The sequence below is a fragment of the Rhinopithecus bieti genome, unplaced genomic scaffold (genome assembly GCF_001698545.2).
Source record: "Rhinopithecus bieti isolate Rb0 unplaced genomic scaffold, ASM169854v2 scaffold_7212, whole genome shotgun sequence".
In the NCBI taxonomy this organism is placed as follows: Eukaryota; Metazoa; Chordata; class Mammalia; order Primates; family Cercopithecidae; genus Rhinopithecus; species Rhinopithecus bieti.
Window position 1 is genome coordinate 3,239,907 of NW_016806198.1, and position 20,843 is coordinate 3,260,749.

General features: G+C 42.0%; 1 protein-coding gene and 1 long non-coding RNA gene across 3 annotated transcripts in view; one reads left to right on the top strand and one right to left on the bottom strand.

The window, feature by feature from the left end:
- SRD5A3 (steroid 5 alpha-reductase 3) overlaps positions 1-20,843 on the top strand; it is a 43,591-nt gene that overhangs the window by 20,576 nt on the left and 2,172 nt on the right. Inside the window, exons 4-5 of one of the 2 annotated variants that reach the window (XM_017875108.1) lie at positions 1,331-1,465; positions 17,692-17,755. In XM_017875108.1, the coding sequence (XP_017730597.1) occupies positions 1,331-1,465; positions 17,692-17,755 (199 nt within the window). Of the gene's footprint in view, positions 1-1,330; positions 1,466-3,564; positions 4,041-17,691; positions 17,756-20,843 lie in introns of those variants that run through there. The other variant, XM_017875107.1, reaches the window with a different exon arrangement.
- Positions 354-20,515, bottom strand: LOC108531596 (uncharacterized). Its single transcript, XR_001886219.1, has 4 exons — positions 20,344-20,515; positions 11,900-12,063; positions 8,894-9,065; positions 354-911 (listed from the first exon to the last, which is right to left on the bottom strand). It is a non-coding gene; the product is annotated as an uncharacterized LOC108531596 (long non-coding RNA).

Sequence of the window (20,843 nt, forward strand, 5' to 3'; positions counted from 1 at the left end):
GGACTTATTAGTGATTTGAACTTCTAGACACTCTAACTTTTCATCCTGTTGACTTGCTCTTGAAGCCTATCAGATTTAAAACTGTATTTTTAATATTTTGCTTATTTCATTTTTGTAGACACAGGTTCTCCCTATGTTGGCAGGCTGGTCTCAAACCCTTCAAGTGATCCTCCTGCCTTGGTCCCCCAAAGTGCCAGGATTACAGGTGTGAGCCACTGTACCCAGTCTGTTTTGAATTTTTTAAAAAATATAACCTAGTAGTTAAATGCCTAAACTTGTAAACACTAAAAGACTATAGTAGATTGATTATATAAAACAAGCTTTTAAAAAATAAATTGACACAGGCAGACCGGTGGATTTTTATGAGTCCTTAACTGTCATTAACTGATTCCTGCTTTGAGGTGGCCATGTGGAATTGCATGATCCTTGGTTCTCTTACTTGAATCAGCTTTTTAGGGTTCCCCCTTGGCTCCAGAGCCTCAGGCTCTTGCCCATTATCAGTGGACACATTTGTTTCTTCAGTCAAGCCTCAGACTAAGCTGACTGCTTCCTGCTGCTCAGAGGGATGTCTCTGTTTTCTGAAGCCAGTGGTTTGCTCCACAGGTCACCAGGTGGTCTGTTTTTCCCATCTTCCTAGCAGCCAGAGAAGAAAGTGGAAGAAGATGCTTTGAGTGTTTCCACTCCTGAAACTCAGTCTCTCGACTGTGTTCTCTCTTATCCAGACCTGGATGGCATCGAGTTGTTCATCTTGCAGTTTACTGTCCCCCTCTTTTGAGAAAGACCCCTGGTAGCCTTTCCACTGGTGATTTCCTTCATTGGCCAGAGCTAGTCAAGTCAGCATTCCGCTTTCAGGCTCTCCCTAGCAGGATGGTAGCTCAGAGAGAGATTTCCTTAGAAAGTGTTTTTCTTCACTGTAAAACATAAGAAGACTTAAAACTGGACTTAGCAAGGTAAACACAAAAGAGTCTTACCATGTGAAAGTAGATCACAGTAGGGGAGCTGAACTTTGTGCTTGAACCATTTAGAGAAGAAGCAAGAGAATGTGTCTGTATGGAATTCTCTGCCACGGGGACTGAAGCTGCCCGTAACTGATGAACATATCTCCTTTGTCCAGAGAGACAGAGCTCTGCCCTCTGTACTGGGAAATTACATCAGGAAATTACATCGGGATATTGAGGAACAGGTTCCCCTCTTTGTGCTTGGGAAATTACATTAGGATATTGAGGAACAGAATAAGTGGATAATTGTGTTTCTGCTGACTAAATGATTTGTTTAATTCCCTGAGCCTGTGAAATCGTTTAGTGTTGGCTAACAATTCTTATTCCTACAGCCTACGTAACAGGGAAAAATGTACTGATGCAAGCACGGTGGTTCCATATTCTCGGGATGATGATGTTCATCTGGTCATCTGCCCATCAGTATAAGTGCCATGTTATTCTCAGCAATCTCAGGAAAAATAAAGCAGGTGAGACCTCTTTTAAAGCCTCTGCATATGGATTTTAACCCTCAGAAGTTAGTTCTCCATGGGCCTGTATATGTTTCCTTCCTGCCCTAGTTAGTTGACTATATCAAATATTTATTTTTGGCAAGACACTTCTCTGGACCTCGATCTTCCTATCTGTGAAAATGAGAGCCTTACATTGAAAGACCTCTCTGGACCCAAGTAGTTCTGACATTCTGTGATTCTACATTTTGTGTCTCATCAGCATGTGAGAACTAAGTGTTACCATGGAGTTAGTACCAGCCACAGCATAAAAACTTGACCTTTAAGTTAGTTTGTGTTGACTTATTACAGGTACAGTTTCCATTAGGTTTTTTGAAATATTAGAAATTGAATAGGCCAGGCACAGTGGCTCATGCCTGTAATCCCAGCACTTTGGGAAGCCAAGGTAGGCGGATCACTTGAGGTCAGGAGTTCAAGATCAGCCTGGCCAACATGGTGAAACCCCGTCTCTACTAAAAATACAAAAATTAGCTGGGTGTAGTGGTGTGGGCACCTGTAGTCCCAGCTACTTGGGAGGCTGAGGCACTAGAATCACTTGAACCTGGGAGGCGGAAGTTGCAGTGAGCCGAGATCATGCCACTGCACTCCAGCTAGGGTGACAGAGCTAGACTCTGTCTCAAAAAAAAAAAAAACTGAATAGTTTTATTTATTTATTTATTTTATTTTTGAGATGGAGTCTCGCTCTGTCACCCAGGCTGGAGTGCAATGGCACAATCTCGGCTCACTGCAACCTCTGCCTCCCGGGTTCAAGCGATTCTCCTGCCTCAGCCTCTCAAGTAGGTGGAACTACAGGCGTGCACCACCACACCCAGCTAATTTTTGTATTTTTTTAGTAGAGACAAGGTTTCACCATGTTAGCCAGGGTGGTCTCGAAATCCTGACCTCAGGTGATCCACCCACCTCGGCCTCCCAAAGTGCCCCAATTATAGGTGTGAGCCACTGTGCCTGGCCTATTATTTATTTTATTTTATTTTATTTATTTATTTGGAGACAGACTCTCACTCTGTCACCCAGGCTGGAGTGCAGTGGCGCCACCTCAGCTCACTGCAACCTCCGCCTCCTAGGTTCAAGCGATTCTCATGCCTCAGCCTCCCAAGTAACTGGGATTACAGGCATGTGCCACCACACCTGGCTAATTTTTATATTTTTAGTAGAGACGGGGTTTCATCATGTTGGCCAGGCTGGTTTCGAACTCCTGACCTCAGGTGATCCGCCCACCTCAGTCTCCCAAAGTGCTAGGATTACAAGCATGAGCCACCGCGTCCGGCCAAAAAATTGAATAGTTTTAATATTTATCAAGTACTTATTTTGTCCCAGGCCCTGTTCTGAGTGCTTTACATACAGCTTCACAATGCTGACATGAGATGACAGACTAGTCTTCATTTTACAGATGAGGAAACTAAGGCACAAAGAGGTTAAGCAATTTATCTAAAGTTACACAGCTAGTAAGTGGGAGAGCCAGGATTTAAACTTGTGCGGTCTGACTCTGGAGTAGTCTGAGCTCTTTAAGTAGTAGCTTGGAGGATTGCTGGAGTAACTGGCTTTTCTCTTGTGCTTATTGACAGTTGACAATTTAACCTAAGCATACGACTTTTCAATATGTAATAGACTGACAGAAGTGTGACAGGATGGTGGTTTACACACATCTATGATACTCTTCTAAATAAGAGTTTCTGGGCTGGGCAGGTTGGCTCACACTGATAATCCCAGCACTTTGGGAGGCTGAGATGGGAGGATCACTTGAGTCCAGCGGTTTGAGACCAACCTGGGCAACATAGGCAGACCCTGTCTTTACAAAAAATTCAAAAAATGAGCCAGGCATGGTGGTGCGTACCTGTGGTTCTAGCCACTGGGGAGTTTGAGACGGGAGGATTGCCTGGCCCTGGAAGGATGAGACTACAGTGAGCCATGACTGCACCACTGCACTCCAGCCTGGACAACAGAGCAAGACTGTGTCTCAAAAAAATAAAAAAAGTTTCTGTAAATGATTTGGGAGTGAAGTGGTGAAACTTTCTTTTCAAACCTTTAAATGCTTATGAGATCTTCTTTTACCCTTTCAGGAGTGGTCATTCACTGTAACCACAGGATCCCATTTGGAGACTGGTTTGAATATGTTTCTTCCCCTAACTACTTAGCAGAACTGATGATCTACGTTTCCATGGCTGTCACCTTTGGGTTCCACAACTTCACCTGGTGGCTAGTGGTGACAAATGTCTTCTTTAGTCAGGCCCTGTCTGCCTTTCTCAGCCACCAGTTCTACAAAAGCAAATTTGTCTCTTACCCGAAGCATAGAAAAGCTTTCCTACCATTTTTGTTTTAAGTTAACCTCAGTCATGAAGAATGCAAACCAGGTGATGGTTTCAATGCCTAAGGACAGTGAAGTCTGGAGCCCAAAGTACAGTTTTGGCAGAGCTGTTTAAAACTCTCCATTCCATTTCTATACCCCACAGGTTTTCACTGAATAAGCATGGCAGTGCCACTCAAGAAAATGAATCTCCAAAGTATCTTTAAAGAATAAATACTAATGGCAGATCTGTGATTTCTGGGTCCACTTTCTGAGATGCTTTATAAAACCAACGAACTGATAAAAAGTAAATGAAACAGGCTGGGCACGGCGGCTCACGCCTGTAATCCCAGCACTTTGGGAGGCTGAGGTGGGTGGATCACGTGGTCAAGAGATCGAGACCATGGTGAAACCCTGTCTCTACTAAAAACACAAAAAATTAGCCGGGCACGGTGGTGGGTGCCTGTAGTCCCAATTACTCGGGAGGCTGAGGCAGGAGAATGGCGTGAACCCGGGAGGCAGAGCTTACAGTGAGCCGAGATGGTGCCACTGCACTGCAGCCTGGGCGACAGAGCGAGACTCCGTCTCAAAAAAAAAAAAAAAGTAGATGAAACTTCTCCAAGCTGCTTCGCAAGCAAACTAACCGAAAATATACAAATAGCTTCACAGACACACACACACACAAAGGAAGAGATAAGATCATCAATGGCTGCGGTAGCCTAGTAGGAATGGCCTATATAATAATATAGTAGGTGCTCAATAACTGTTTGTTGCATTTCAGTAAAGGCAGAATAACCTTTCAAAATAATAGGCTGGGTGCAGTGGCTCACATCTGTAATCCCAGCACTTTGGGAGGCCAAGGTGGGCAGATTGCTTGGGTCCAAGAGTTCAAGACCAGCCTGGGCAACATGGTGAAACCCTATCTCCACAAAAAAATACAAAAATTAGCCAAGAGTGGTGGTACATGTCTGTAGTCCCAGACACTTGGGAGTGGGCTGAAGTGGGAAAATCGCTTGAGCCCAGGAGGTCAAGGGTACAGTGAGCCGAGGTCACGCCACTGCACCCCAGCCTGGCCTGGGCAACAGAGCAAGACCCTGTCTCAAAATAATATATAATTTTCCACCAAAAGTTTCAGGGAAAAATGAGTTTGTTGGAGTTCATTTATACTTTCGCATGTTACCACAAATATCTCCAGTTAAGTAACTATCATTAGCCATTTCCATTCATCTCCCCCTCAAATCATAGCCTCACAGAACACTTTGAAAGCTCTTTAATTTTTTTGAAGTCCCTTGAAGGGAGTACTTCAAAAGTGAAAGCATCAGAAGATAAAATATTTTTATATTTATGCATAGCAAGCCTTCATGAATGGAAGTGACACACTCTGGATTGAATAATACTGTGCCTCATTCATATGTAGTTATTCAAATTGGATTAATGTCTGTGAGTTTATTTGAACTAGCAGAATGCATCTGAAAATATTCAGGAATAAAGTTTATACTTAAAATAGCTTATGTTAAAGAAAGTACCTGTGATTAATTCAGAGGGAAATAAATGCATGGTATAAAACAAAACCAAAAACTTAAAAAATAATACTATAGCCTGAGCAACACATTAAAACTGCACATTTGTGCAGCATAAGATTCTCTGGCTTATTGGCTGAGGTGTTAAGTGTATTCCTTTTATGAAGATGTCCTATTACAGTCAGCTAAGCACTAAAGCTTTGCATTTATATGTACTTTGCTATGGGGGAAAGAACCTTATGATTAATAAGATACATATCAAATGCATAGTCAATCATCCCCATCCCCATCCCTGGGGCTATAACCCGAAACCGTTAAACTAAGATTCCTTTTTTTTTTTTTTGAGACAGAGTCTCATTCTGTCACCCAGACTGGAGTGCAGTGGTGGGATCCTGGCTCACTGCAACCTCCGCCTTCTGGGTTCCAGCGATTCTCCTGCCTCAGCCTCCCAAGTAGCTGGGATTACAGGTGCCCACCACCACACCTGGCTAATTTTTGTATTTCCAGTAGAGATGGGGTTTCACCATGTTGGCCAGGCTGGTCTCGAAATCCTGATCTCAGGTGATCCACTTGCCTCGGCCTCCCAAAGTGCTGGGATTACAGGCGTAAGTCACCACTCCTGAATGCATGTCAAGCACATTTGAAAGTTCTTACAACAATTCTGATGGAGCATTTTCTCTCCCATCAACCAAACACCACTGAAGATTAACCTGTGGCTCACACTACCTAAATAAATGCCATATTTATTTTACTTATTATTTAGAATTTATCATTGTCAGGAACAAAACTCTTTGTACATTGGAAATGGAAAGCATATTGCAATTTGGTCTTAATTTCCACATGAATATCAAGTGTCATTTTTAATAAATTATTTGGAGAAAAATGTATTTTATTTCAGCATGCAATTTTATGCCCAGGTTAGACTAGAGATTTGGCTGATGTTCTGGAATCTCATTGTACTCTTAAGTAAAATAATGAGCATCTGATGACGCACCCTGTCAGGGGTTGTGAGAAAGCTGCAGTGTACAGTTTCTCACCCCTGTTTCTTGCTGTCTCTCTCCCACTCATCCCTGTTTCGTACTTTCCCTTTTCCTTCTTTGCCCAAACATCACATTTCTAGGCAAAGATAAAAGAGGAAATAGTGATGGCCTGAAAGGGGTTCAGAACAACGTAGCATGGCCTTTGGTGAAAGCGTCACCAGTAGGAAATAAATGAGAATTGAGCAGTGCTTGCGGTGTCAGAATCAGCACTGTTTTTTGTGTTGGTGAAAATATTCCATGTGCCTAGCGGGAGAGCATCAGGGATTTTGCAGATTCTTCACAAGGACCCAGAAGTAGCTTAAAGGTAGAGATTCATGATTTTCCTGTTGGCTTAAATAGCCTTAATCTTTCATTTTCTACTGCCATTAAGTCAGGGGAAATGACATTGAACTACCTCATTAGCAGCCTTCCCTTGATTACTGCCTAAAAGTGTGCTGAAAATGGCCTTTGTTTTTGTGAAGCTCATCCTACACACTAACATTTGCTTACTCTGACATGGATTATTTTGTCTCTACAAAGCCGTGCCCTGTATTAGATTTTTACTTCAATGAGTGGTTACTGCTAGAATTCCTACACACACACACACACACACACACAAAACCTTTGCAGATATTTTTGTATGTAGCTTAATAGATACCTGGTTTAAGGAGACTGCAACATTTGCATAAGGTGCCTGAAAACTCAAGAACCATTGATAAGTGAGATCTCTCAAAATGAGCTGATATATTAAAGAAGACTGTAAAACGGTAAATGAGCAAGTCGAATTTCTTTACCCCTGTAAACTATTTAAGCAACTTCTGCCCACTCTTTCACATTACTTATCAGGAGAAAAAAACAAAACAAAACAAAACAAAACATTCAACTGGTTTTTCATAAATATATTAGTCTAATCTTAAGATTTTCCTGATAAATAGACAAGAAACAGTGGAAAGACCAGTGATCCATAAATAATGCATATGATATCTCATCGTTTTTTTCAAATAGCAGTGATCTAGAAAGCCAAGTATTGGTTTTGGGAGAAGTAAAACCTAATTACCCAAATGAAACTATATGTCAAGAGCTACTTTATACATATAATTGAGGAAGTATAATATCGGGTCTCTTCGTTCAAAAAGACTGAATGCTTGAAGCAATTTGAGGATTTTGAGGATACAAGTCCACAAGGGATTTTTTCAACAAAAGGGCACATCTCCCTCAAGCCCAGCCCTCTGGCTTAAACCTCATGGTGCACATGCAGTCTTTATCAGAGCTCGCTGGCCTACACAGCACCTTTCTGGGAAGCAGAAAAGGCATGACCCAAGGAACAGCCCCATGGTGGCAGGGCATGAGCCTTTGTGGGCCAAAAATGTCAACTGGTGATGGGGCCACAGTCAGTGAGCAGAGTTTGGGATGGATCTCAGCCCGGTGTCCCTTGTGCAGTGTACAAACTGCACAACCTTCCACAGAGACCCTGCTCATCATGCTGCCTGCCTGTCTGCAGATTTTGTTCACTCTTGAAAAAACAAAACAAAACAAAAAAACTTGATTGCATGGAATCATCAATTTGAGAGAGACTAGAAGGAATAAGTAAGCACTCCATGCAAAACATCTGTCCTCCTACACACAAAAAGGGGAGTGTGGTGGTTAGCAGGTAAGTGATCCTCAAACAATAGAATGTCTGTATCAGATGCTAGAATGCCGACCCCAAACAGAAATAGTGTTGTTTTCTTCCTTTCTAACTATTAACACCTGCCATTCCAGCTCATTGTTTTAGTACTGCAACTCCAACAATCCATCAACTCTACTGGGATCTCCAGTCTTTTGATCTCATCACATTTTCACTGTCATTCATTTCTCATGAATCTTCTCTTACCTCCTTACCTGGATTAAATTCCTAGTAAATCATTATAATCAGTCCTTTATATATATCCCCAACTCTCTTGCCTCCTTATATTGCTTTTGCCTACCCACTTACCAAAGCCAAAATCCTGGTTAATTCAACCTTCCCTCCTTTGTGTGTGCACCCATGCAGTTGAACTGTGCCTGGAGAAATTCAATACATTAATAGCTCACTTTAAATTCATGACCACTAACCGCAAGTGGCTTTTTTTTTTTTTTTTTTTTTTGAGACAGTCTCCCTCTGTCACCCAGGCTGGAGTGAAGTGGTATGATCTCCGCTCACTGCAGCATCTGCCTCCCGGGTTCAAGCAATTCTCCTACCTCAGCCTCCCAAGTAGCTGGGATTACAGGCGAGCGTCACAATGCCTGGCTAATTTTTGTATTTTTAGTAGCGACGGGGTTTCACCATGTTGGCCAGGCTGGTCTCAAACTCCTGACCTTAGGTGATCCACCCGCGTTGGCCTCCCATAGTGCTGGGATTACAGGCATGAGCCACTTTGCTTGACCTCAAGTGGCTTTTAATGCTGCAGTCATTAAAATTCTCTAGTCCATTTGCCACTCTCCTATTTTACATCTTTTCTCAGAAAAGTGAAGCTATTGGAAAGAACTTGCCCTGGTTGGCACCACTACTTCCACCCACCTAAGCATCTGTGTCTTTGTGCATTACCTTTCCTCGTGTTATTATTGTTGAAGTTGAAGAATCCTTTTTTTTTTTTTTTTTTTTTGGTAGAGTCAATGTCTTGCTATGTTGCCCAGGCTGGTCTTGCACTCCTGGCCTCAAGCGATCTCCCCATCTCAGTCTCCCAAAGTGCTGAGATTACATGCACTGCACCTGGCCTCTTTAAAAGAAAGAAAAAAAAAAATTCTCATATAAATTCTCATATAAATATAAACTGAACATGTGCCAAAGATTTTACTTAACTCACTAATAAAGGAACCACTAAGATGTTGGAACTAGTTTAAAAAATAATCCTAAAAACAGATACATATATAGATACGAGGCATGTCAAAATGAATTTGCTTAAGATGCACAACTGGCCTCTATAATGGGGGAGGGGAATCAACTGTGCCTCCACTGGGCAAAATTCACTATATGTCTATGGAAAAGAATTATTTGCATTTCTATCAGTTATCTGCCACTTACAGAGTTGTAAAATATCTCAAAGACAATGAAAGATACAGATAATAACTTGAAGAGACTACTAGATAAGACATCAGTAATATTTCTTGTTCATTTCATCCATTTACATTTTTTTTCCTGAAACTGTAAACAAACTTTTTTTTTTTTTTTTTTTTTTTTTTTGAGATGGAGTCTCGCTCTGCCACCCAGGCTGGAGTGCAGTGGCTGGATCTCAGCTCACTGCAAGCTCCGCCTCCCGGGTTCACGCCATTCTCCTGCCTCAGCCTCCTGAGTAGCTGGGACTACAGGCGCCCGCCACCTCGCCCGGCTAGTTTTTTGTATTTTTTAGTAGAGACGGGGTTTCACCGTGTTAGCCAGGATGGTCTCGATCTCCTGACCTCGTGATCCGCCTGTCTCGGCCTCCCAAAGTGCTGGGATTACAGGCTTGAGCCACCTCGCCCGGCCCAAACTTTGAATTTCTACCCAAAACTCAGCCTCTTGGGCGCTAGATTGGATTCTCTTTCACCTACCTAAGGACATTGACCATTCTTCCCTCTATTATGTCAATTTTTTGCCCTCTTCTCAACATTCCCACTTTCCCATCAGAAGATAAATCTCTTTTTGAGACAGGGTCCCCTTCTGTCACCGAGGCTGGAGTGCAGTGGCATGATCACAACTCACTGCAGACTTGACCTCTCTGGGTTGGGGTGGTCTTCCTGCCTCACCTTCCTGAGTGGCTGGAATTACAGGTGCACACTATCACACCGGGCTAATTTTTGTATTTTTCGTAGAGACGGGGTTTCACCGTGTTGCCCATGCTGGTCTTGAATTCCTGGGCTCAAGCGATTGGGCCACCTTGGCCTCCCAAAGTGCTGGGATTACAGTCATGAGCCACTGTGCCGGGCCCAATTTTTTTTTTTTTTTTTTTGAGACAGTTTTGCTCTTGTTGCCCAGGATGGAGCGCAATGGTGTGATCTTGACTCACTGCAACCTCTGCCTCCCAGGTTCAAGTGATTCTCCTGCCTCAGCCTCCTGAGTAGCTGGAATTGCAGGCATGCGCCATCACGCCTGGCTAATTTTGTATTTTTAGTAGAGACGGGGTTTCTCCATGTTAGGCTGATCTCGAACTCCCGACCTCAGGTGATCCACCCACCTCGGCCTCCCAAAGTGCTGGGATTACAGGTGTGAGCCACCGCGCCAGGCCCAAATATCTTGATATTTATTTTACTTGTTTATTTTTTTGAGACAGAGTCTTATTATGTCACCCAGGCTGGAGTGCAGTAGTGTGATCCCGGCTCACTGCAAGCTCCACTCCCAGGTTCAAGTGATTCTCCTGCCTCAGCCTCCCGACTGAGATTATAGAAGTGTGCCACCACGCCCAGCTAATTTTCATATTTTTAGTAGAGACGGGGTTTCACCGTGTTGAGCAGGCTGGTCTCAAACTCCTGGCCTCAAGTAATCCACCTGCCTTGGCCTCCCAAAGTGCTGGGATTACAGGCATGAGCCACCGAGTCTGGCCCCAAATATATTTTTAAAACCTAACTCCATTTCCCTCACCAGATACCACCTGATCTCACTAGTTCCTTGGCAGCAAAGCTCCTGGAAAGATTAGTCTATTCTTACTAACATCAGTCCTTTCCCTCCCACTGCTAAACCCCCTATAGTCACTTTTTTTATTTTTATTTTTTTTTGCTCTCAGAACTTTATTAAACTGCTAAACCCAAGAGTTGTTTCTCAGTGTTCATCCCAGCATAGTAGCAGTTGGTTACCTCATTTAAGATGCGTTCTTTAATTGGTTCTGAGACATTACACTGGATTTTCCTCCTACCTCCCTGGCTGTTCCTTCCCAGGTTCCTCTGCTGATCTCTTCTGTTTCCTGATGTCTGAATGTTGAATTGCCCCAGTTCTCAGTCCTGGGTCCCTTTCTTTATCAATACTTGGTGAACTCATTCAGTCTCATAATTTTAAATACTATTTATATGCTGACAACTCCTAAATTTATATATTCAGCCCAGACATCACCCTGACCTCTAGACTCATATATCCAGTTGTCTACTTAACAGCTCTACTTGACTTGAACAGCACTAGCTGTTCTTAATTAAGTTCGACATGATTAAAGGTGAATTTCTGGTTTTCCTCTTCCCCACACCTGAGCCACCTACATTCTTCCTGTTTTTTCACTTACTCGAACCAAAAGCCATGGAGTCTTCCTTGACTCTTCTTTCTTTCACAATCCAGAAATCAGTGGGTCAACGTTTAGAGCATGTCCAGAATCTACCTCTGTTATCATCTTTCTACTAACTACCTTCGTGATTTTCATTCATTTCTTGCCTAGATTATTGCAACCGACTAAGTGAGCTCCCTGCTTTCCCCCTTATACCTTACAGACAATTCTCAACACAAGCTAGAGTGATCTTTCACAAACATAAATGAGATCATGCCACTACTGTCTCCAAACCCTGCAACGCAGCTGCCAATTTCTCTCGGAGTAAGGCTAAAGTTCTAATAACCCACTAGGCCCAATATGCTCTGGCCTCCAGTCATACACGTTACCTCATCTGTTGTTCTCCTCAGTGGACTGTAGATGATCATGTATATGATACTCCTTATACACATCAGTCATGCCATGCTTCAGTGTCTGTGCACTGGCTTTTCCTCTGCCTGGAATGCACTTCTCCAAGACAGCCGCATAGCCTTCTCACTCAGCTTCTTCAAGTCTATGTTCAAACATCACTGTATTAGTTATCTACTGCTGTCTTTAGTCCCCTAAGACTCCAAGTCTTAGGATCTAAAAACAAACATCTATTATCTCATTGTTTCTGGGGTCAGGATTCCAGGTACAACTTAGCGGGGTGCCTCAGCCTCAAGGATTCTCGGCAGTCAGGATGTCCCCAGGGCTGTTGTCTCATCTGTAAGCTCTACTGAGGGAGGACCACCTTCAAGCCCACTCACATGGTTGTTAGTGGGGTTCAGTTCCCTATGGGCTCTTGAACTAAAGGCCCTAGTTCCAGACCAGACACAGTGGCTCACACCTGTAATTTCAGCACTTTTGGAGGCCAAGGCAGGTGGATTGTTTGAGCTCAGGAGTTCAAGATCAGCCTGGGGAACATGGCAAAACCCCACCTCTACAAAAAATACAAAAATTAGCCGGGTGTAGTTGCTTGCACCTGTAGTCCCAACTACTTGGGAGGCTGAGGTAGGAGGATCTCTTGAGCCCAGGAGGTAGAGGTTGCAGTGAGTCAAGATAACCCCACTGTACTCCAGCCTGGGTAACAAAGGGACACCCTGTCTCAAAAAAAAAAAAAAAAAGAAAGAAAGAGAGAGAGAGAGAGAGAGAAAGAAAAGAAAGAAAGAAGAAAGAAAGAAAAAGAAAGAAAGAAAGAAAGAAAGAAAGAAAGAAAGAAAGAAAGAAAGAGAAAGAAAGAAAGAAAGAAAGAAAGAAAGAAAGAAAGAAAGAAAGAAAGAAAGAAAGAGAAGAAAAGAAAGAAAAAAAAAAGGGCCCTTCAGTGGCTGGGGCCTCCTTCAGTTCCTTGCCTCTATGGAGGGACCTCTGCATAGAGCATCTCACAACATGGTACCCAGCTTCCATCAGAGCAAGCAAGCAAGGGTGCGCACAAAAGGAAGACAATCTCATTATAACTTAATCTTGGAAATTAAAGCAAGCAAGAGCGTCCACAAAGGAAGACAATCTCATTATAACTTAATCTTGGAAAAGTCTTGTCACTTTTGCCATATTCTCTTTGTTAGAAAGGAGTTACTAGGTCCAGCCCATACTCAAAGAAAGAGGATACTCAAAGAAGCCCAGGAAATTCAGACTACTGGGGACCATCCAAGAGGCTGCATACCACAGCTGCCTTCTCAATAAGGTGATCCCCTTATTTAAAATTGCAACCCAACCCCCTTGTACCTCTCCCTCTCTCTTCCTCTTCCTCTCTCTCTATCACACACACATTTCCATTTTCCTTTCCGTTTGCTCTAGTAAGCAATAATAAATACTTATTGTTTTGAGTCACCTGGTTTTGAAGGTGGTTTGTCCTGTAGAAATAAACCTCTACAATGTACTTTTTCACGTATGTGACTGACTGCCACTAATACTGCTTGAGACCGTCATTACAAGACTGAAGGAAGGGATGGACGTAGAAATGTAAACTTAGGAAAAAGAAACTATTTTAAAGGAAGGGAAACCAGGAAAGAAGAGAGCTCCCCGCTTCTAGTGAGCAAAGGCAGTCCCCAGGTTTCCACAGCCCTTCTTATTTATTGGGTAGAAAGAGCAGGGAGGAGGAGGTAACGATTGGTCAGCTGCTTAATTGATCACAGGTTCATATTATTACTAATAGTAATAATTATTACATAATTATTACTAACAGGTTCAGATATACCTAATCACAAGAAACACTGTGCTTGGGGCATGACTGCTCTCAGCATTCCTTCTAGTGGCAGATGCAGTTTGTCAGTTTGCCAACATTCTGCGTTTATGAGACAGTCTGCTGTTTACTCATATGGCCTCCAGTGGTATACTGAGTTGATCATGACCCCTCAACCTTTTGGCCTCCAACACACTTAGGTACATTATTTTTTGCTTGTGTTTCTTCAATGTAATGTGAGCTACATGAGGGCAAACATTTTGTTTTGTTTTATTGTTTTGTTCACAGATATATCCCCAGCACTATTAAAGTGCCTGATATATAGCAGACACTCAACATTTATTAAATGTATGACTGTTACTGTTATCTGCATAAGTAACTAGTCCCCTGGCTTACTTTACTCTGTTGCAGAATTGCAATAATATCTTTCTTTCAAAGATTGAATGCAGTTTATATTGACATGTGTGAAATGCATCCAATTGTGCATTTATGTTACCAAGAATCTGGTAACAATTCTCATAAGGAGGAAGTAAAATGAAAGGCAAAATACTTGTCTGGGAATCCATAAACTGTTACAATCTTATCCACATCTTTTGTCAGGTTTTCGATTTTGTTTTTTTTTTTCTTTGAGACAGGGTCTCACTCTGTCACCCAGGCTGGAGTGCAATGGCATAATTGCGGCTCACACCAGCCTCAACCTCCTGGGGCTCAAGCTGTCCTCCCACTTCAGTCTCCCGAGTAGCTAGGACTATAGGCACGGGCCACCACACCCAGCCTTTATCAGGTTTTATTAGAGAAATGCAGCATTTGTGGGAATTGAAATAAATATATTTACCCTTCAAAGTATTAAGATTAAGACCTGTTGGTGAAGAAGACAGTGATTAGTCTTTAACTTAGAGACTTAGATCTTTAATATTTGTTCTTCCCATAAACTTAAAAAAAAAAAAAATCAGCACTTTGAGATTTCTTACTTCCTCACATCTAGACCTATAATCCTGTGATCTGCTATTAACTAATAGCATGACTAGTGATCATGAATTTTTTTTTCCCAAGACGCCCAGACTGGAGTGCAGTGGTGGGATCTCGGCTCAGTGCAACCTCTGTCTCCCGGGTTCAAGTGATTCTCCTGCCTCAGCCTCCCGAGTAACTGAGATTACAGGCACTTGCCACCGTGCCCCGCTAATTTTTGTATTAGTAGAGACAGGATTTCACCATGTTGGCCAGGCTGGCCTCGAACTCCTGACCTCAGGTGATCCGCCAGCCTCGGCCTCCCAAAGTGCTGGCATTACAGGCGTGAGCCACCATGCCCAGCCAATCAGGAATTTTTGACATGTAGATTGTGTAAAATCTTTGAAGTTAAAAAAAATTCATGCCACAGGAACCATGTAATCCAGTAAATGGGAAATAACTCATTCCTCTATATGTTATCCCTCCTTTCTGTCTTTATGCAGTGCAAAATGTAGCCCATAGTAATAGATAGAAAAGGATGGACTTTAGCTTATTAGGTTAATAAGTTACTTCTTATTACTTTAAGTACTTTAGCTTATTAGGTTAATAAGTTTCATCACCCTTTCCCACCTAATTGTCATGGCCAAATTGTACTTCCAATCCTTTTTTATCTTCCATCTGAAATTGTCTATAGAGTTTCCTTCTATGATTTTGCTTCTAAGACATGGAAACAAAGGGGAAAAAATGAAATCCATCATGCTCTGTATGTGCAAGCAAAACCAGGATTCTCCTCTACCAAACTCAGGAAGTTTATACAGGGCACATTTGTGGAAAGAACACAGAAAACACAATGCTTACTAATGATATTTCTCCTCCTGGATCAGACAAGATCAGATTTTTTTATACCAGTTTTGATCAGTTTAATGCCTTATATAAAAGGACCACCTGTTCCCAACTCTTTACACGTTACCCTTCTGAAACAGAAGAATAGCAATTTATGTGTTCAAACTAATGTACTTAACATCTGCTATATGGAAGGCACAGAGGTAGGTCCCATGGGGAATATAGGGCTGCATAAGACAAGATTCTTGCTCTCAAAGAGCATACATTTCAGTATGAAGATGATGTAGATTTATCAACAACCTATTGCTTTAAGTTAAGATCATGGAGGAAATCTGTCAGTGCCCATCATTTCCTTGTCATCTTATCCTCTCTTCTACACAAAGTCCAAATCCTGACGCCTAATAGACTATCTATAGGACCATATGCTGTGCAGTTGCACTCTCAGAAGGGGCCCATGCTTGGTTTAATCCTCTGCTGTTGCCGTCTTGTAATTCTTAGTGATTTTATCTTTGAATTTGTGTTTGGTAAGTGAAGCCAGTAAGACAATGAAGCATGCACATGAGCAGTGGAAACACCCTAGCTGGGAAGACATGCATGTGTGCATGATTTAGGGCAGTCCAGAGTGCAGCTGAGCCAGTACCTGGGCCCAGTTGCAGTGGTAATGATGGCAGCAGCAGAAGTAACAGTCAGGAGAGTAGTGGCTGTGGCTCCAAAGATAGGAAAGGGCTCTGCATATGGGCATTGCCAGAACTAGCAGTGCTCCCACTGGTCGCCTGGGAAGGGACCAGCTCGCCTATCCCTTCCCAGAGCTTAGCCCTGCATCATCTGCACAAATAGTAACTCTCCACCCTGAGTACTGGGACAGGAACGCATTCCGCTAACTTGTCAGTAAATCAGTACAACATGTATACAATAAAAGTGTATACATGAACATAGTCGTAGCATAGTAGGGGGTTATTAGAATTCTTAAAGCATTTAGAATGTCTAGGTTTGAAAACTACTACAACACTGGAAAGCAAATAACCTCAGGCTTAGAAACAGAAATTAAGTTTAAAGATTGTCACATTCTACAGAAAAGAATGCTATTTTCCTAGGAAGTACAAACCAATTGTTTAGCTTGTTTGGCAGGAAGATAATTAAACATTTTTTTTCTTGTAATTGAAGAGTCAGTGACAGAATACATAAACAGGCCTTATGAATTATATACAAATTATGAAGCCACTTTCAGTTTCTTGTAAGACCTCCACAAGTTTCAGGAAATATTTCCTTATGTCTGCAGAAACATTAAAATATCATTGTATAAATTTATACTTAAAATTAAATTCAGATTTTTACTTAAAACTGAGTTGTCTAAGGAGTTAAGTCCCTTTAGAAAATTATTCCACAAGAACCAACAACTCTAGAAGTACTAAAATTTATATTTCATTTTATTTTTTTATTTTTTATTTTTTTATTTTTGAGACCGAGTCTCGCTCTGTCGCCCAGGCTGGAGTGCAGTGGCTGGATCTCAGCTCACTGCAAGCTCCGCCTCCCAGGTTTACGCCATTCTCCTGCCTCAGCCTCCCGAGTAGCTGGGACTACAGGCGCCCGCCACCTCGCCCGGCTAGTTTTTTGTATTTTTTAGTAGAGACGGGGTTTCACCATGTTAGCCAGGATGGTCTCGATCTCCTGACCTCGTGATCCGCCCGTCTCGGCCTCCCAAAGTGCTGGGATTACAGGCTTGAGCCACCGCGCCCGGCCTAAAATTTATATTTCAAAATAATTTATCAGAAATTTATATCAGTGCTGTCACAGTTTATGAAACACTCTTAACAGCTGCATCAGTAGAAAGATCTTTTACAAAATGAAAAATTATCAAAATTTATTTGTGATTTTATATTTTCCAAGACTGGCTGGTGTTGCTTTCAGTCTTATCTATTGGTAAAGAAATTGTGTGACATAAATTTCATATCTATTGAAAATGAAAGTGAAATGAAAAGAATAAATTTTGATGAATTTGCAGAAAATGAGCCAGAAAATACAGTAGTCAGGACATCACATTAATGAATGATTATTGTTTATTGTATTATATAAAATTATGACATCACAACTATTAGTTTTGCAATGTTTAAGTTCATGTAGTTACTCCAGTATCACTATTATCCCTATTACATTAGTATCTTTAACTGTATTTTTTCCTGTTTTTTACAGAAGAGGTCCCATATTTTCATTTTGCACTGGTCTCAGCGAATTACATAGCCAGCAATGACCACAAGTAAGAGTATTACAGATTTTTGTTATAAGCCATCATAGTAGAAAATACATGCCTATGAATGCTTAAGGAGAGTAGAAAAAGAGCAAGAGATGCAAGAAAATGCATGTTCTTAATGTGTGCCATACAAAATCTATCAGGTAATAGGCATTTAATCTATGTTAAGAGTAAAGCAATATAGCCGGGTGCGGTGGCTCATGCCTATAATCCCAGCACTTTGGGAGGCCGAGGCAGGAGGATCACGAGGTCAGGAGTTCAAGACCAGCCTGACCAATATGATGAAACCTCGTCTCTACTAAAAATACAAAAATTAGCTGGGCGTGGTGGCGCACGCCTACAGTCCCAGCTACTCAGGAAGCTGAGGCAGGAGAATCACTTGAACCCGGGAGGCAGAGGTTGCAGTGAGCCAAGATTGTACCACTGCACTCTACCCTGGGTGACAGAGAGATACTCTACCTCAGGGAAAAAAACAAAAAAAAAAAAACAGAGTAAAGCAATATAATACTGTGGGCTATAGTGCAGAATTTGTCATAAGGAAAAATCTGTTTGCATTTGATCCAGGACTGATGTCACAAAGCAATTGGGGACAATGCCTTCAATGGATGCCATTCTCATTCAAATTAGGAGTTTCGGCTGGACACAGTGGCTCATGGCTGTAATCCCAGCATTTTGGGAGGCCAAGGCAGGAGGAGTGCTTGAGCCCAGGAGTTCAAGACCAGCCTCGGCAATGTAGTGAGACCCTCATCTCTACAAAAAATAGAAAAAAAAAAAATAGCTGGGTATGGTGCCATGTACCTATAGTCCCAGCTACTTGGGAAGCTGAGGTGGGAGGATAGCTTGAGCCTGGGAAGTTGAGGCTGATGTGAGCCGTAATCATGCCACTGCACTCTAGCCTGGGCAACAAGAGGGGACTCTGTCTCAAAAATAATAACAAAAATTTACAAATTACGTGTTTTGCTGTCCAAAGCATAAGTTTGACAGAGATAAACATCCATTCAAATGGGAGTCAAATTCATGTGTCTTATAAATAGCAAGCCTGTTAGATTGTCCTTCTATGAGCATTCTTAGTTTTCAAATACGGAGAACTATTTTTCTAAAGATCAGAGAAATGGCCACCACAATATGGGCCCACCTCATCTATTTTGGTTTCTTCAAAATGATGACTCCAATGAACTTTGCAGTAAAAAAATGACAATAAAGATGACTTACTTGTGAAAAGTAAACAGCAGGGAAAAGCACTGAAGCCAGGTAAACCAAACCTGCTTCCCATAAAGTGAAAAAAGATCCACTGAATTATAATTGTTTTTATTTTTATATGATGATGGTTGCATAAACATAACTAATTTGTTGCTGAATTAAGAAACATAAGACACATATTTACCCTAAATAATTTTAGTTCTCTCTTCTGGCTTTTAGTGAAATTATCGATTTCTAGGTGATATAATTTGTGTGCTGGCCGGGCACAGTGGCTCACACCTGTAATCCTAACACTTGGGGAGGTGAAGGCAGGAAGATCACTTGAGCCCAGGAGTTCAATACCAGCCTGGGCAATACAGTGAGACTGTGTCTCTAAAAGGAATTTAAGAATTAGCTGGGCATGGTGGTGTATGTGTGTAGTCCCAGCTATGCAGGAGGCTGAGGCAGGAGGATCGCTTGACCGTGGGAGTGAGCTGTGATCACGCCACTGCCCTCCAGCCTGTGTAACAGAATGAGACCCTGTCTCAAAAAAAAAAAAAAAAAAGAAGTGTGTCAATGCTTTTTTTTCTTCCTTCTTTTCATTTTTATTTTTTCCTCACTCTGTCACCTAGGCTGGAGGACAGTGGTGCAATTATATCTCACTGCAGCCCATATCTCCTGGGCTCAGCCTCCCAAGTAGCAGAGACTACAGGCACATGCCACTATACTCAGCTATTTTTTGTTTTTAAATTTTTTGTAGAGATGGAATTTCACCATGTTGCCCAGGCTGGTCTCAAATTCCTGAGCTCAAGCAATCTGCCCACCTCAGTCTTCCAAAGTGCCGGGATTGCAGACATGAGCCACTGTGCCTGGCCCACTGCTTTTAATGGGCCCATTTTAGCCACATTTCTAGTACTTATATTATTCAAATAGACTCAGAAAAGCTGTAAGCCTGTACAGAATTACAGTGTAAGACATCACAATGTTTTAAAAATTAGAAAAACCAATTACAATACATATAAGAAAGAAAAAATAAATATTCACAATATATAAACCGCTCTTACAAATCAGTGACAACACAACTTTACAGCATGACAGCTTTGAAAGAGGAGCACCAGATACGAACTGTCTGGGGCGAGTATAGAAGAGTCTCACCCAGTAGGGTGAGTGGAATGGTTGGTGATTATAGGCTGACAAAGCCCTGGGCTTTTTCCTAGCCCCAGCTCCCTGCCTTCTCCCCTCACTGCCCCCTCCTGTGACTCTAAATCACTACCTAGCAACTGAGGTTTGGGTTTTACAGTGAAAATAATTTTATGAGTCAGAAAGGAGTCAGAAAAGTGTGTTATCAGATAGCATTCCATCAGCACAGTGGTAAAAGCAACACAAACAAAAAACAGGACTCTTTCTCTACATACTGTCTGGGACTTTGGGACCTTCACTGCAGACCTCTTGTGGCAGTGTATGTGTGATTCCAGTCGTATGGTGGGTATGTGGTTAGGGTATTATTACATCGTAGGTCTATATAAAGGGCCAAGTCCCTTGCTCCGACATGCAAAGAAAGGACTGCAAACTGGCAGGCTGCAGGTCATACCCTGCTCATAGACAGCTACTGTTTTGTATGCATAGTTTTGTAAAATTGTGAATTAGTGTAATAGTTAATTATATGTGTCAACTTGGTTAGGCTATGGGGCTCAGTTGTTTGTTCCAACACTAATAACGATGTGGCTGTGAAGATATTTTGCAGATATAATTAATATCTACAACCAGTCGACTTTAAGGAGTCTACTGTCAATAATGTGGGTAGGCCTCATCTAATTAGTTAACAGCCTTAAGAGCAAAATCCGAGATTTCCTGGAGAAGGACTGTAATATAAAAATCTGGCTTGAGTTTCCAGCCTGCTGGTCTTTTCTAAGAT